General features: G+C 42.8%; 1 protein-coding gene across 1 annotated transcript in view; it reads right to left on the bottom strand.

Moving 5' to 3' along the window:
- LOC129462251 (coiled-coil domain-containing protein 162-like) overlaps positions 1-13,027 on the bottom strand; it is a 48,892-nt gene extending 35,865 nt beyond the window's left edge. Inside the window, 5 exon segments of the mRNA XM_055242088.2 lie at positions 2,509-2,629; positions 4,085-4,223; positions 5,205-5,434; positions 9,839-9,991; positions 13,022-13,027. Coding sequence (XP_055098063.2) covers positions 2,509-2,629; positions 4,085-4,223; positions 5,205-5,434; positions 9,839-9,991; positions 13,022-13,027 — 649 coding nt within the window.
- Between the last annotated feature and the right edge of the window lie 206 nt (positions 13,028-13,233).

The raw sequence follows: 13,233 nt of genomic DNA, 5'->3' as shown, positions 1-13,233 counted from the left end.
CAGGAGTGAGCCACCATACCTGGCTCAGGGTTTCTTTTTGGCAGATGTAAATGTAAACACCAGAGTCAGTCAGCCCACAGGGAAGGAGAAGACCCTGAGGAAAAGGATAAGGGCTTTTACTGTCCCTCTGGTTCTCAATACTCTCCATTCCTAACTTCCTCTGGAAAAACCTCCAGCCCCAAGCTAACCTTGACCACAAAGGGTGATCTCTGCATGAAGAGGCGGCCCTTGTGTGGAAGCCCTGTCCACTATGGCTACTTCTTGCTGCCAAGATAAACAGTAGGTAGGTGGGGATTCCAATATGTTATTGCCTTCTTTGAAGGCACCAAACCCACAGAGGTCTCAGGAAGATGACACTGAAGAAATGTATACCAAAGCACCTTGGCACACAGTGAGGACTCAATCGCTTGAATTAGGAGAACTCAGTAGAGGTGGAGATCCAGGTCTCCACACTGAGTCATGCCTGACAGACCAAAGAACAAAACAAAATAGAACCAGAAACAACAACCCTTCCCATTTGATATTGGCATGGAGTTTAAAAGTCTTATAAGTATAGCATCAAACAAGAGTTTAGAACTGGCCAGCACACTCCAGCCAAAGTGAGTCTTGGTAATATCAACCTAGCCACTGTTAAAAATAACTCTACCCCTCCCCTCTGCCTGCCCCCCACTGCATTGAAGGCCCTTTGCAGCACAGCTGACAGGCACCCTGCGCAAGGCAGCACAACCACAAAGCAAAGATGCTTCCCCACAGCCCCTCACCCCGGGTGTCTGGTAGGAACCATGGCCCCAACATGTGCAGATGGTTGCACCTGCTGCAGGCTTGTGGATTTTCTCCAAGGACTCGGAAGGGAGCTGCCTGGATGCAGCAAACACAGCACAAACAACAGGCGCTTTGTGTCTTGTTGAATGTTCTGTAACTAGAGCTCAACCACACTCAGCTCTCTGGTGGCATTAGAGACGCCCAGCTGGGGAGAGGCTCACACTTTCATTGCACAGCACCCTGTTTACAGAATTCAGTTACTCGAAGCACTAATAAAATGACTATGTCTTAGGTGAGGACAGAGGTTATTAATTAACACTACAATGTCTGTGGACTTTGTCTCAAAAGCAAAACCTAATTTAAGTTCGTAGTCAGACAACTCCTCCCTAGCTCAAAGGTTATGAATTTCCTACAGAATATTCAAAGTTAGGAATAGATATTATAGTTCAGACAGGACTAGCTACATAATGCAGGGGCCTGGTGCAAAATAAAAATGTAGGACCTCTTGTTCAAAAAGGAGGAAAAAGTGTCACACAGATATTAAAAGATAAACATTTTCCCTTTCTTCTGCAGTCTTTCTCTTGACCTGTCACGGTGTTTTTAATTTGCCTTTAACGTTGCGCTGTCTTGGTCATGGGGATATGTGCAGGGGAAGTGAGACCCCCATAAGCACCCAGTGGACCTGCCTGTGTCTCAGTGCATGAATATGCATGACCCACCAGCTACCAGACTGAGGCACCGGGCCCTGCCTGGGGATGAGAAGTTGAGTCAGGCATCTCCCCTTCCCACTACCCCAATCCACCGTGGAAAGGCAACCCCCAAGAGTACTGCAACCTCTGTCCTGGGAGACTCTAGGTACCTAAGGTGGGCAGGAGGCTTGCCCTCACTGAGCTACCCATTGAACACATGGCAGTGCTGCCAGCCTAAGACCCCTGAGATGCTGCTGGGTACACACGCCTGACCTTGACCCTCCCTGTGCCAAGGTCCCCCTCCCTTCTGGGTACGGGGAGGGTCAAGGTCAGACGTGTGTACCCAGCAGCATCTCAGGGGTCCCAGGCTGGCAGCAACACCATGTGTTCAATGGGTAGCTCAGGAAGGGTAAGCCTCCTGCCCACTTTAGGTACCTAGAATTGTAACTTTGAACAAATTCAAAGTTAAACCATTAAAAGTTTCAGGATGGTGACCACAGAACATGAAACCCTAAGTGCCCCTCTGCATCCTGTGTCACGTGCCCATGAAGTGGCCCCAGGTTTGGACCTCAGATGGAAGGAAACCATTCTGATTGCCTTCATACCCTAAATATGCAAATTTGACATATTATAACTTATATATGTTACAAATAATAAAGGCTTTAGGTTTCCCTTCATTTCAACTTTATTTCAGTTATGAGTTAATCAGTAGAGTTGAAACTGAAGTGAAACTATGTTTCCATTTGTTTAAAAAAGACTTTGTACAGGAAAAGAAATATACCAAAGTGCTTTGTGTCTTGTTGCAGGTTCTATAACTAGAGCTCAGCCACACTCAGCTCTCTGGTGGCATTTAGAGACGCCCAGCTGGGGAGAGGCTTGCCCTTTCATTGCACAGGGTCAAGGGTAAAAGATCATTTTTATATCATTTTCTGGGCATCGCACCGATGTTTTGGTTTTTGCTTGTTTTTACAACAAATGTCGATACATGAATTGCTTTTGTAATTAGGAAAAACCAATAAACATTATTTTGTGAAGTAACAAAATAAATGTACTTTACCTGTAGGGAGAGAACACTTCTCCTTGGACTTTTCAAATAAAACCAGTGTCATCTCTCTGTTAACTTTTCTTAGTACCTCTTGGATCATATGCATTTCACAATTTTCCAGAAGTTTTTGAAGCTAGAGTAAGCACAGGTTGAGGGTCACTCTCTACATTCAGATTACATTTTGGGTCCCATGTCACATTCCTGCAGAAGGGCTTTGGGCTAGGGCCTGCCCCTCAGCTACTCTCCCAGGAAAGAAGAAACACTTCCCTTCTAGGTCTCCCTAGTGCTTCTGGGGGCACAGATGTACCTCCCTGGAGACCAACACCTTTTCTTCCTGGCTCACATCCTCATTGATAACATACAATCCTTTTTTTTTTTTTTAACCAAGTTTTGCTAAATTGCAAAGTGTCTAATCCCTGGGGTGACCTCATGTCTTTTGGGGTCTCTAAATGTGGCTAGGATTCTGTGAGTTCTCATTACAAAAGAAGCTCTCAGCTGGGCGCGATGGCTCACGCCTGTAATCTCAACACTTTGGGAGGCCGAGGTGGGTGGATCACGAGGTCAGGAGTTCGAGACCAGCCTAGCCAAGATGATGAAACCCCATCTCTACTAAAAATAAAAAAATTAGCTAGGCACCTGTAATCCCAGCTACTCGGGAGACTGAGGCAGGAGAATTGCTTGAACCTGAGAGGTGGAGGTTGCAGTGAGCCAAGATCGTGCCACTGCACCCTAGCCTGGGCAACAGAGCAAGACTCCGTCTCAAAAAAAAAAAGAACAACAAAAAAAAAAAACAGAAGCCCTCAGGTATAAAACTTGATTTAGATACCAAGGAAGATTTCACAAGATTTAAAACTCCATGTAGGACCAACAGTAAAGTCTTCCAAAAACTGTGAGCCCTCACTCAATTCATTACGCTTGCAGAGCATAGGTTTCTCCCTGTTGAAGGCCCCTAGGTGTTGGAAAGGAATAGGGCTCAGAAGGGTAAGCAGTGAGCTTGGCACTGGGGCCTGACAGGGGCTTACTTCTCCTTGTTGCTCAGTGGATGAGCATCTCTGCATTGACAACCAAACAGCTGAGGCTTTGCTTGCCTGGTACAATAAGCCCAGCCACAGAGCGCCTAAGTCCCAGGATCAAGCTGAACAAGGAATCGGGAAACAACTTCTCCACACAGATCATCTTACACATACCGAATGGGCATTTTCTTATTCTCAGAAAAACAGTTACAGGGAGATTTTACAAATATTTCATTTCCATGTGGATACTTGCGTGCTAAATTTTATGCTTAAGATAATGGTTATGTTTTCTATGATCATTCTTATGAAGGTACACATCAATTTGAGGAAAATCAAAATGATAAAATTCCAGACTTATAGAACAGGGACATTAAGGGTAGTAATTTGCTTCATTGAAGCACCACATGCCTTTAAATACTTAGTCCTGCCCTCCCTCCAGCCCATTCAATGATTTACAACCCTGCAATTTACACTTAGCTTCTTAGAAAAAATACCATTTTGGTATGCCTGTAGTTTTACATGCTAATGCCATAAAGGACGTTTTCAAAGGCAAATTTAAAATATATCCTGCATACCTGGTGAGTTTTTATTTCAATTTCTGAGGCTCCACTGGGGGGAAGAACAGACTGATTATTTACTATAAATCCTTCAAATTCATCTTCTTTCCCCATCTGCCTGGCTATAGCTTTCATGCTGGGGTAAAGAATGTCAGTTCTATTAAAGAAGAAAGACAGAAATTAGCAAACATATTTTTTCTCATTTCGATTCTCTGATAATCATTTTCGTTCATTTTCTCTTTCCTATCATCAGTATCCTAACCCATTCACAGATATATCAACATCTAAATTCACCACAGTTATCATTCCTTAGCCACATGAAATCATGAGGCTTTTTCCTATTGGGTGCATATGATCTCAGTCCTCATTCTTCAAAATATTGACAAGTCTTCACCTCCCCTAGTTAACAGGGACACTGACTATAATAATTTCACAAGATAAACAATCTGGCTATACCAAAGTGAACTTTTTGTTGTTGTTGTTGTTGTTTCTTTTTGTTTTTTTGAGAGCGAGTTTCACTCTTGTTGCCCAGGCTGTAGTGCAATGGTGCGATCTCAGCTCACTGCAACCTCTGCCTCCTGGGTTCAAGCCATTCTCCTGCCTCAGCCTCCCGAGTAGCTGGGATTACAGGTACCCACCATCATACCTGGCCAATTTTTTGTATCTTTAGTAGAGACAGGGTTTCACCATGTTGGCTAGGCTGGTCTCAAACTTCTGACCTCAGGTAATCCACCCGCCTCAGCCACCCAAAGTGCTGGAATTACAGCTGGGAGCCACCACGCCTGGCCTAAAGCAAACTTTCTTAAGCTTGGTAAGGCTCAGGGTGTATGGGGGTGCTTAGTAAATGTTTGTTTGTTAACAGACACGTGGCAGAAGCAACACACCTTCCCAGCCAGCTATGTCGTTCGAGCCAGGGCCTGCAGCTGCTAGAATGCCTCCCATTCCCCAGACCTGTGCCACACGTGCCATCTGTATATCTCTGGCTGCAATGCCGCAAGCTCTGAGAGACTCAGTCTATGGGTCTAATGGTTCATATTAGGATTCATGGACCAAATCTCGCCCTCAGATTAAGGGGCAGGAATCTGCCATCCCCCAGGTTCTAGTCATGGCCGTGAATTTCATCCTCAGCAGCACTCACTCATAGAGCTCTGAAAACCGTTTGTGGAGAGAGACACAGTTGATATCCTGGCCTTGCAGCTTGAGTTGGCCCCAGTGCTCCTTTAGCACTTCCAGCTGCTTCCACAGTATCAGAAATGATCTCAGCAAAGCAAAGGACATCACCGCATCACACGGGCCCTCCAGCAGCTCGGAGGTCTTTGGGCTGCTTCAGTACTGACTTCTGAATCCTGGCACTTTGGACCAATCTGGCTGAAAACATTACGGAAATCCTTCTTTACTGATCATGGACCAACACAGGCTAACCTTTTACATGCAGCTTGTGCAAAACAAAGTCTTTGGAGAATTAACTTTTTCCCCAGGAGGAATGGTTTACAGGCCCACAGCACATGTAGAGTTGAGAGAGGTTGACCATCCTTCATGAACAGTTTATGGAAAGGATAGGAATGCCTCAACTGCAGCTTTCTGCTTGGGTCTGGAACCATTTATTTTGAAAACTCTCTTACTTGCATACTAACATTTTATCTGCCTTTGAAAAACTGAGCCTTTTGTGTTTTCCCTCTGCATTCTGGAAAGTGCTCTTCAATACACCTGAGATTAAAATTCCCATCACGGTGGAGCCATGAAGTAACCTTCCACTGATGATTTTACCCATCTTATGGGTAAAGAAATGGAAACTTAAGTTTATCCTACCTCCTGTTTCTTCTCATCTTTTAGAAGTTAAACAGGAAACATTTCTCTTAATTAGAATTTATCATTCAATAAGAAAGATTACTTTAAAATTATGATTTCTTCATTTATTCATTAGTGCTTTCCTTAAGTAAATAATTGTGGAGGGGCTGCTATGAGCCCTGGAGGATGTGGAGGAAACAAGGTATTCGGGTCCTTGTTTGTCCTGCTGTCCTGCAGCCAGTGGTCTGAGGGCCAGGGTCACCCAGAGTGAGGAACAAAATGAGGACCAGATTCAGGCCCACTGCCTGTCCACAGTGTCTCAGTCACAGAAAAAGGAGCTCTTCTTGGCAGACCAGGACGGCAAATCCCATGATGTTATGATAAAAAGAGCCTTAGAGAGCATTTAGGTGACAGTACCCGAGACACTCAAGTTTCCTGGCTAGAAACAGGAAGAACAACCTGGTATAATTGCAACCTAGAGCAGTGGTATTAACATATCTAAGGAAAAGCCTGCCTGCCAGGAAGAGCATTGGTCAAATTGTCCAAGGAAGAATTGATAAGCAAAACCCAGGAGAGAGTGAGTTCCTGTAGACTGCTGGTAACTCCTCAGTCTTGTAGCCTGCCTCCCCAACAATCAGCTAGTGTATAGATTTCCAGATTTTATTTTATCCTCAGAGCTCTTTCATCAAATGAATTCTTACACACTGGCCCAAATATTCAACAGACCAAGGCCAAGCATGGTGACATGAAGGGGACAGCCTGGAGGCCATGTAATTGCTGCCCCCGCTCCCCAGCTCAAGAAGCCCCAAGGTGTCTTTGAGGAACCCCAGGGCTCCTTGGACCACAATTTTAAAAGCCCTGAGCCAATTCATCACCTTTACTTTGGAGCTTTGGAGACTGAGGCCTAGTGAGATCAAAAAACTTGCCGCATAACTGGGGTAGGAACTCAGGAGTCCTGACTCTCAGGGCAGTATAAATTCTACTGCTTCTTATTGTCTATGAATAGCTAAATACTCCTAAATAAAAACACATGAAATAAAGTTAATTAAAATAAATAATAATTTTAAAGCAAACTTGTTTGTTAATATGTTCATATGATGAGAAGTCTTTTCTACCTACGTGCTTTAATTTAACAGACAAGAGAAGGAACAGGAGCCAAGATAAATAACAAGGTGGAGGATGGTGGGGAATGTCAGGAAAAGATGGTAATCCATCACAGATAGGGCCAAAAAATGGCAAACAGAAGGACCTGAGGGCCCAGCATGTTTTTTTATCTTGGCACAATTTGGTCTATACTCAGCTTTGCAAATGATCACACTGGGTGAAGATCTAATTATGTTGTGGAATGTAGATGGCACATACAAAACCACTTCTTTTTCCACTAATTGGCCCCAAGTGGACTTGTGACTCAGTTTAGGTAAAAAGACACAAGGAAAATCTAACGGGGGGGCTTCTAGAAAATATTCCCCTCCTTGATAAAAAGATAGATCTCCAAGGAGAAAGCTTTTTTGTTCCTGTTTTTATCATACAAACAGGAGGGAGATGTTTGCCAACACACCTAAATGGCAGAGCTTGAGTCCTTGAAGTCACTGTCAAGGGGCTACACCAACCTGAACTGCCTCCTTCTAGACTTCTTATTATGGAGGATTAATATGCTTCCCTAATTTAAGTTATAGCTAATGGAACAACCTGTTACTTGCACCAGAAGCACTCTAATTGGCACAGAGAAGCATCGGAGTAAGGGTGGATTATCAGAAAAAGCTTCCTAAAGAGAGTGGTTTGGAAGTGGAAATCTGAAGGATAAGTAAGAGTTAATCAGGTGATGAAGCAGAAAGAGGAAGGAGAGGGAAGTTTTCCACTACAGGGACCAGTTTGGGAGAAGTACCGAAGAGAGCATGGTGCATTTGACAAATCGAAAAACATTAAGGGTAGAAATATTGGCAGGAGTCAAGTCACGAGGGGCTGATGAAAGCATTTGGACTCTTCTCAGGGCATCTGGAATCCATTGAAGAGTTATAGTGAAGGAAATGATATAATCAGGCTTGCATTTAAAAATATTACCCTGGTGAATGGATTGGAAGGAGGTGAGAGTATGTGTATTGAATCCAATTGGAGGTCAAGATCATAGTCTAGTGATCAGGGATGATGATGGTTTGGACTCATAGAAGTGGGTACTGTGGGGGAACAGAGAAAGAAGACAAACTTGAAAGATATTAAAATAATTGATAGTAAAACTTGGTGACTGGTTGTGGGGTGTGGGACAGAAGTCAAAGATGGTGCCCAGAGTTTTTGGCTTGGCCAACTGGGCAGGTAGTGGTAAACTGACAGACAGGGTCAAGATTTAGGGAGTAAGATGACCTTAGCTTGAGAAACGCTGTCTCTGAGATGGAATAAGTGGAGATATCCAGCAGGCAATTGAACATGTGAGTCTGATAGGATTCATATTTGGGCTAGACATATAGATTTGGATCATTGCATGTGAATGTCATCAAAGTTACAAAAGTGGATGGGTTTTCCTAGGGAGAGGGTGAGGAATGGAGCAACCTAGTAGAGAAGAGGATGAGGGAGCTCTAGGGCCAGACCGTTGGGTTGGAATCTGAGCTTCTTTCCTCATTAACCATGTGACTTTGGCCATGTTACTTAACCTTTTTAAACCTTAGTATTCTTATCTATAAAATGAGAACAATGAAACAACCTATCTCATGGAATTATTGTGAGGACTAAATAAATGAATACATAAAAAGCAATCTGAACAAACCTCAACTTCTAGGCAATAATAGTAGTGGTATTAATAGTATTCAGGGCTGACTTAACAGCTTAGGCAGAGGAGGCACAGTGCCTAGGGACCACAAAATGCTTTATTTTTTTTTAATCAGAAAAAAAGACCTTTTAGGCTAAATAAAATGCTTTAATATATGATATTAATATATTTTTCTTTGTACTAGCACAATGTTAAAATATAACTTTTAATGGTTTTTCATGGAGGAGGGAAGAGCCCACAAAGGTAAAAGTGTTAGGGCCTGTGGAAGTCAAAATGTGGCCCTGGTAGCAGTGGTGGGATAGATTATAAAAAAATTTTAGGGTTGGCAGAGGTAGAGGACCCTACAGAAGGGTCTGAGAAGGAGGGCTCAGCGATGTTGGAGGAAAGCTAGGAGAGACTCATGCTGTAGAAGCCAAGGGCAGAGAGGCTTTGAGAAGGACTCTGTGTCAAATGCTGCCAAGGGGTTAGGTAGGAAGGTGACTGAAAGTACCCAGGGGACTTAGTGACAAGGACCATCTCTTGATGAGAGAGGTTTCAGTAGCAAGATTGGGAAGACAGACCGCAGTGCTTCAAGGAGTGTCAGGAAGGTAAGAAAATGGAGATGTTGGGTTTAGGCATTGCTCAGAAAGTTTGGCTCGGACAGAAAAGCTCTTCAAGTAGGGGCACCAGCTAGTTTGTCTGGCATCCAAACATTGTCTCTGCCTAGTTCCTGGATACATGCAAAATTGTTTAAAGTCGTGATACTAGGAGGGCTAGTGGCTCTTGCACCTTAGAGCTTGAGAGTGATAAACCCAGAGGAGGCAGTGCCTGCCCAGGAGTCCATAGGCCAGTAGTTGAGTGATGAGGACAAGAGCCCAGGCCTGAGATTTCCACCTGGGGCTACCAGACCCCTCTGGCCCTTCCAACTCCACTTCTAGATGTATGACTCACAAAGAAAGCATCCAGTTGGTGTTTTTGTTTCATTTGGTTTCAATAGACCTCCCACAACTTTTGTCGTATTTTTAAAATTAAAATAGATGGATATACCATAATCATGGAACTTAGAAAATGCTTTGCAGTGGCTACCCCTGCTCCACTGTTGCTGCCAGGTGGTGTTGGCACAGTCCTGGGACCTACTGAGAGAGGCTGTGGGAAAACATGACTCCCCGGACCAACTCCCCAACAGAGAGGTCCTTCAGTCCAATACAGTACTGGTCAATATGGAAATGATTCCCCAAGAATACCTGTGTATTTTTGCCCAGTGTGGCTTGCTGTCTTTGGGGGGCCTCCATGGTCACATGATAGCTACTCAGAATATCTTCCAGTAGCAGTTGCACACCCACCAGTTCTCCATGAGCCATTTTGTGGTCACGGTCACTCAGCCCACAGAGGCACAGCTAAAAAAAACAAAAAACCCTTCCATTTGAAGACCATATATATTTTTTACATATGGTTTTCAGGAAGAAAACTGGGAGTAACTGTATTTACAAGAACCCATTCCCTCAACTGCTAGAAAATTCATAAAAACCAGAGTAACATTTCTAACTTAAAGTTTTCTTTGAGCACATCAAACTTTTGGCTCTGTATGAAAATGACAAGTTTCCAGCCCTTATAGCAGATCTGTACATGGTGAATGTATAGTGTGATATCAATTTTCCCTTAAAAGTATGGATATAAACCCACATATGCAGAGGGAAAATACCAGGGAAATAAAATGTGAACTGTAATTGTCTCTTAGTTGTGGAACTATGATTGACTTTTTATTTTATTTTACTATTTTATTTTATTTTATTTTTTTAGAGAGTCTCACACTGTCACCAGGCTGGAGTGCAGCCTGGTATGATCTCAGCTCACTGCAACCTCACTGCAATCTCCTGGGTTCAAGTGATTCTCATGCCTTAGCCTTCTGAGTAGCTGGGACTACAGGCATGTGCCACCACACCCGGCTAATTTTTGCATTTTCAGTAGACATGGGCTTTCACCTTGTTGCCCAGGCTGGTCTTGAACTCCTGAGCTCAAGCGATCTGCCCACCTTGGCCTCCCAAAGTGCTGGGATTACAGGCGTGAGCCACCACACCCAGCCATATGGTTAATTTTTTAAGACCATTTTTACTATTTTACTTAAAAAACTTGATGGGACGTATCTCAAAACGATAAGAACTATCTATGACAAACCCACAGCCAATATCATACTGAATGGGCAAAAACTGGAAGCATTCCCTTTGAAAACTGGCACAAGACAGGGATGCCCTCTCTCACCACTCCTATTCAACATAGTGCTGGAAGTTCTGGCCAGGGCAATCAGGCAGAAGAAGGAAATAAAGGGTATTCAATTAGGAAAAGAGGAAGTCAAATTGTCCCTGTTTGCAGATGACATGATTGTATATCTAGAAAACCCCATGGTCTCAGCCCAAAATCTCCTTAAGCTGATTAGCAACTTCAGCAAAGTCTCAGGATACAAAATCAATGTACAAAAATCACAAGCATTCTTGTACACCAATCACAGACAAACAGAGAGCCAAATCATGAGTGAACACCCATTCACAACTGCTTCAAAGAGAATAAAATACCTAGGAATCCAACTTACAAGGGATGTGAAGGACCTCTTCAAGGAGAACTACAAACCACTGCTCAATGAAATAAAAGAGGATACAAACAAATGGAAGAACATTCCATGCTCATGGGTTGGAAGAATCAATATCGTGAAAATGGCCATACTGCCCAAGGTAATTTATAGATTCAATGCCATCCCCATCAAGCTACCAATGACTTTCTTCACAGAATTGGAAAAAACTACTTTAAAGTTCATATGGAACCAAAAAAGAACCCACATTGCCAAGTCAATCCTAAGCCAAAAGAACAAAGCTGGAGGCATCATGCTACCTGACTTCAAACTATACTACAAGGCTACAGTAACCAAAACAGCATGGTACTGGTACCACAACAGAGACATAGATCAATGGAACAGAACAGAGCCTTCAGAAATAATGCCGCATATCTACAACTATCTGATCTTTGACAAACCTGACAAAAACAAGCAATGGGGAAAGGATTCCCTATTTAATAAATGGTGCTGGGAAAACTGGCTAGCCATATGTAGAAAGCTGAAACTGGATCCCTTCCTTACACCTTATACAAAAATTAATTCAAGATGGATTAAAGACTTACATGTTAGACCTAAAACCATAAAAACCCTAGAAGAAAGCCTAGGCAATACTATTCAGGACATAGGCGTGGGCAAGGACTTCATGCCTAAAACACCAAAAGCAATGGCAACAAAAGCCAAAATGGACAAATGGGATCTAATTAAACTAAAGAGCTTCTGCACAGCAAAAGAAACTACCATCAGAGTGAACAGGCAACCTACAGAATGGGAGAAAATTTTTGCAACCTACTCATCTGACAAAGGGCTAATATCCAGAATCTACAATGAACTCAAACAAATTTACAAGAAGAAAACAAACAACCCCATCAAAAAGTGGGCAAAGGACATGAACAGACACTTCTCAAAAGAAGACATTTATGCAGCCAAAAAACACATGAAAAAATGCTCGTCATCACTGGCCATCACAGAAATGCAAATCAAAACCACAATGAGATACCATCTCACACCAGTTAGAATGGCCATCATTAAAAAGTCAGGAAACAACAGGTGCTGGAGAGGATGTGGAGAAATAGGAACACTTTTACACTATTGGTGGGACTGTAAACTAGTTCAACCATTGTGGAAGTCAGTGTGGCGATTCCTCAGGGATCTAGAAGTAGAAATACCATTTGACCCAGCCATCCCATTACTGGGTATATACCCAAAGGACTATAAATCATGCTGCTATAAAGACACATGCACACGTATGTTTGTTGCGGCACTATTCACAATAGCAAAGACTTGGAACCAACCCAAATGTTCAACAACAATAGACTGGATGAAGAAAATGTGGCACATATACACCATGGAATACTATGCAGCCATAAAAAATGATGAGTTCATGTCCTTTGTAGGGACATGGATGAAACTGGAAACCATCATTCTCAGTAAACTATCGCAAGGACAAAAAACCAAACACCACATGTTCTTACTCATAGGTGGGAATTGAACAATGAGAACTCATGGACACAGGAAGGGGAACATCACACTCCTGAGACTGTTGTGGGTTGGGGGGAGGGGGGAGGGACCGCATTAGGAGATATACCTAATGCTAAATGACGAGTTAATGGGTTCAGCAAACCAACACGGCACATGGATACATATGTAACAAACCTGCACATTGTGCACATGTACCCTAAAACCTAAAGTATAATAAAAAAAAAACCTGTTCTACTTATGGATAATTTTGAATATATAGAAATCAAACAGAAAAGTTCCTATCACCCAGCCCCAACAACCATTAACCTGTGGCCAGTGCTACCTCATCCCATCCACTCCCCACCTCCATATTGTTTTGAAGCATATTAATGGTTGATTTTCATGTTGTTCTTAATACTTTTCTATGCTTTCTATTTTTTAAATAAAAACAGTATTTACTTAATCAGGGGAAAACCTTTAATAATGAAAAGAATCTAACAATTTAAAGGAAGTTAACAGCAAAAAAGAAAACAATGAACAGAAATTCTCCCTAGGAGTCCTGCTTTAAAAAGTTCC

The sequence above is a fragment of the Symphalangus syndactylus genome, chromosome 2, assembly GCF_028878055.3.
Source record: "Symphalangus syndactylus isolate Jambi chromosome 2, NHGRI_mSymSyn1-v2.1_pri, whole genome shotgun sequence".
Taxonomy (NCBI): Eukaryota; Metazoa; Chordata; class Mammalia; order Primates; family Hylobatidae; genus Symphalangus; species Symphalangus syndactylus.
The sequence above is the reverse complement of the archived record's forward strand: the minus strand, read 5'-3'. Positions and strand labels throughout refer to the sequence as shown.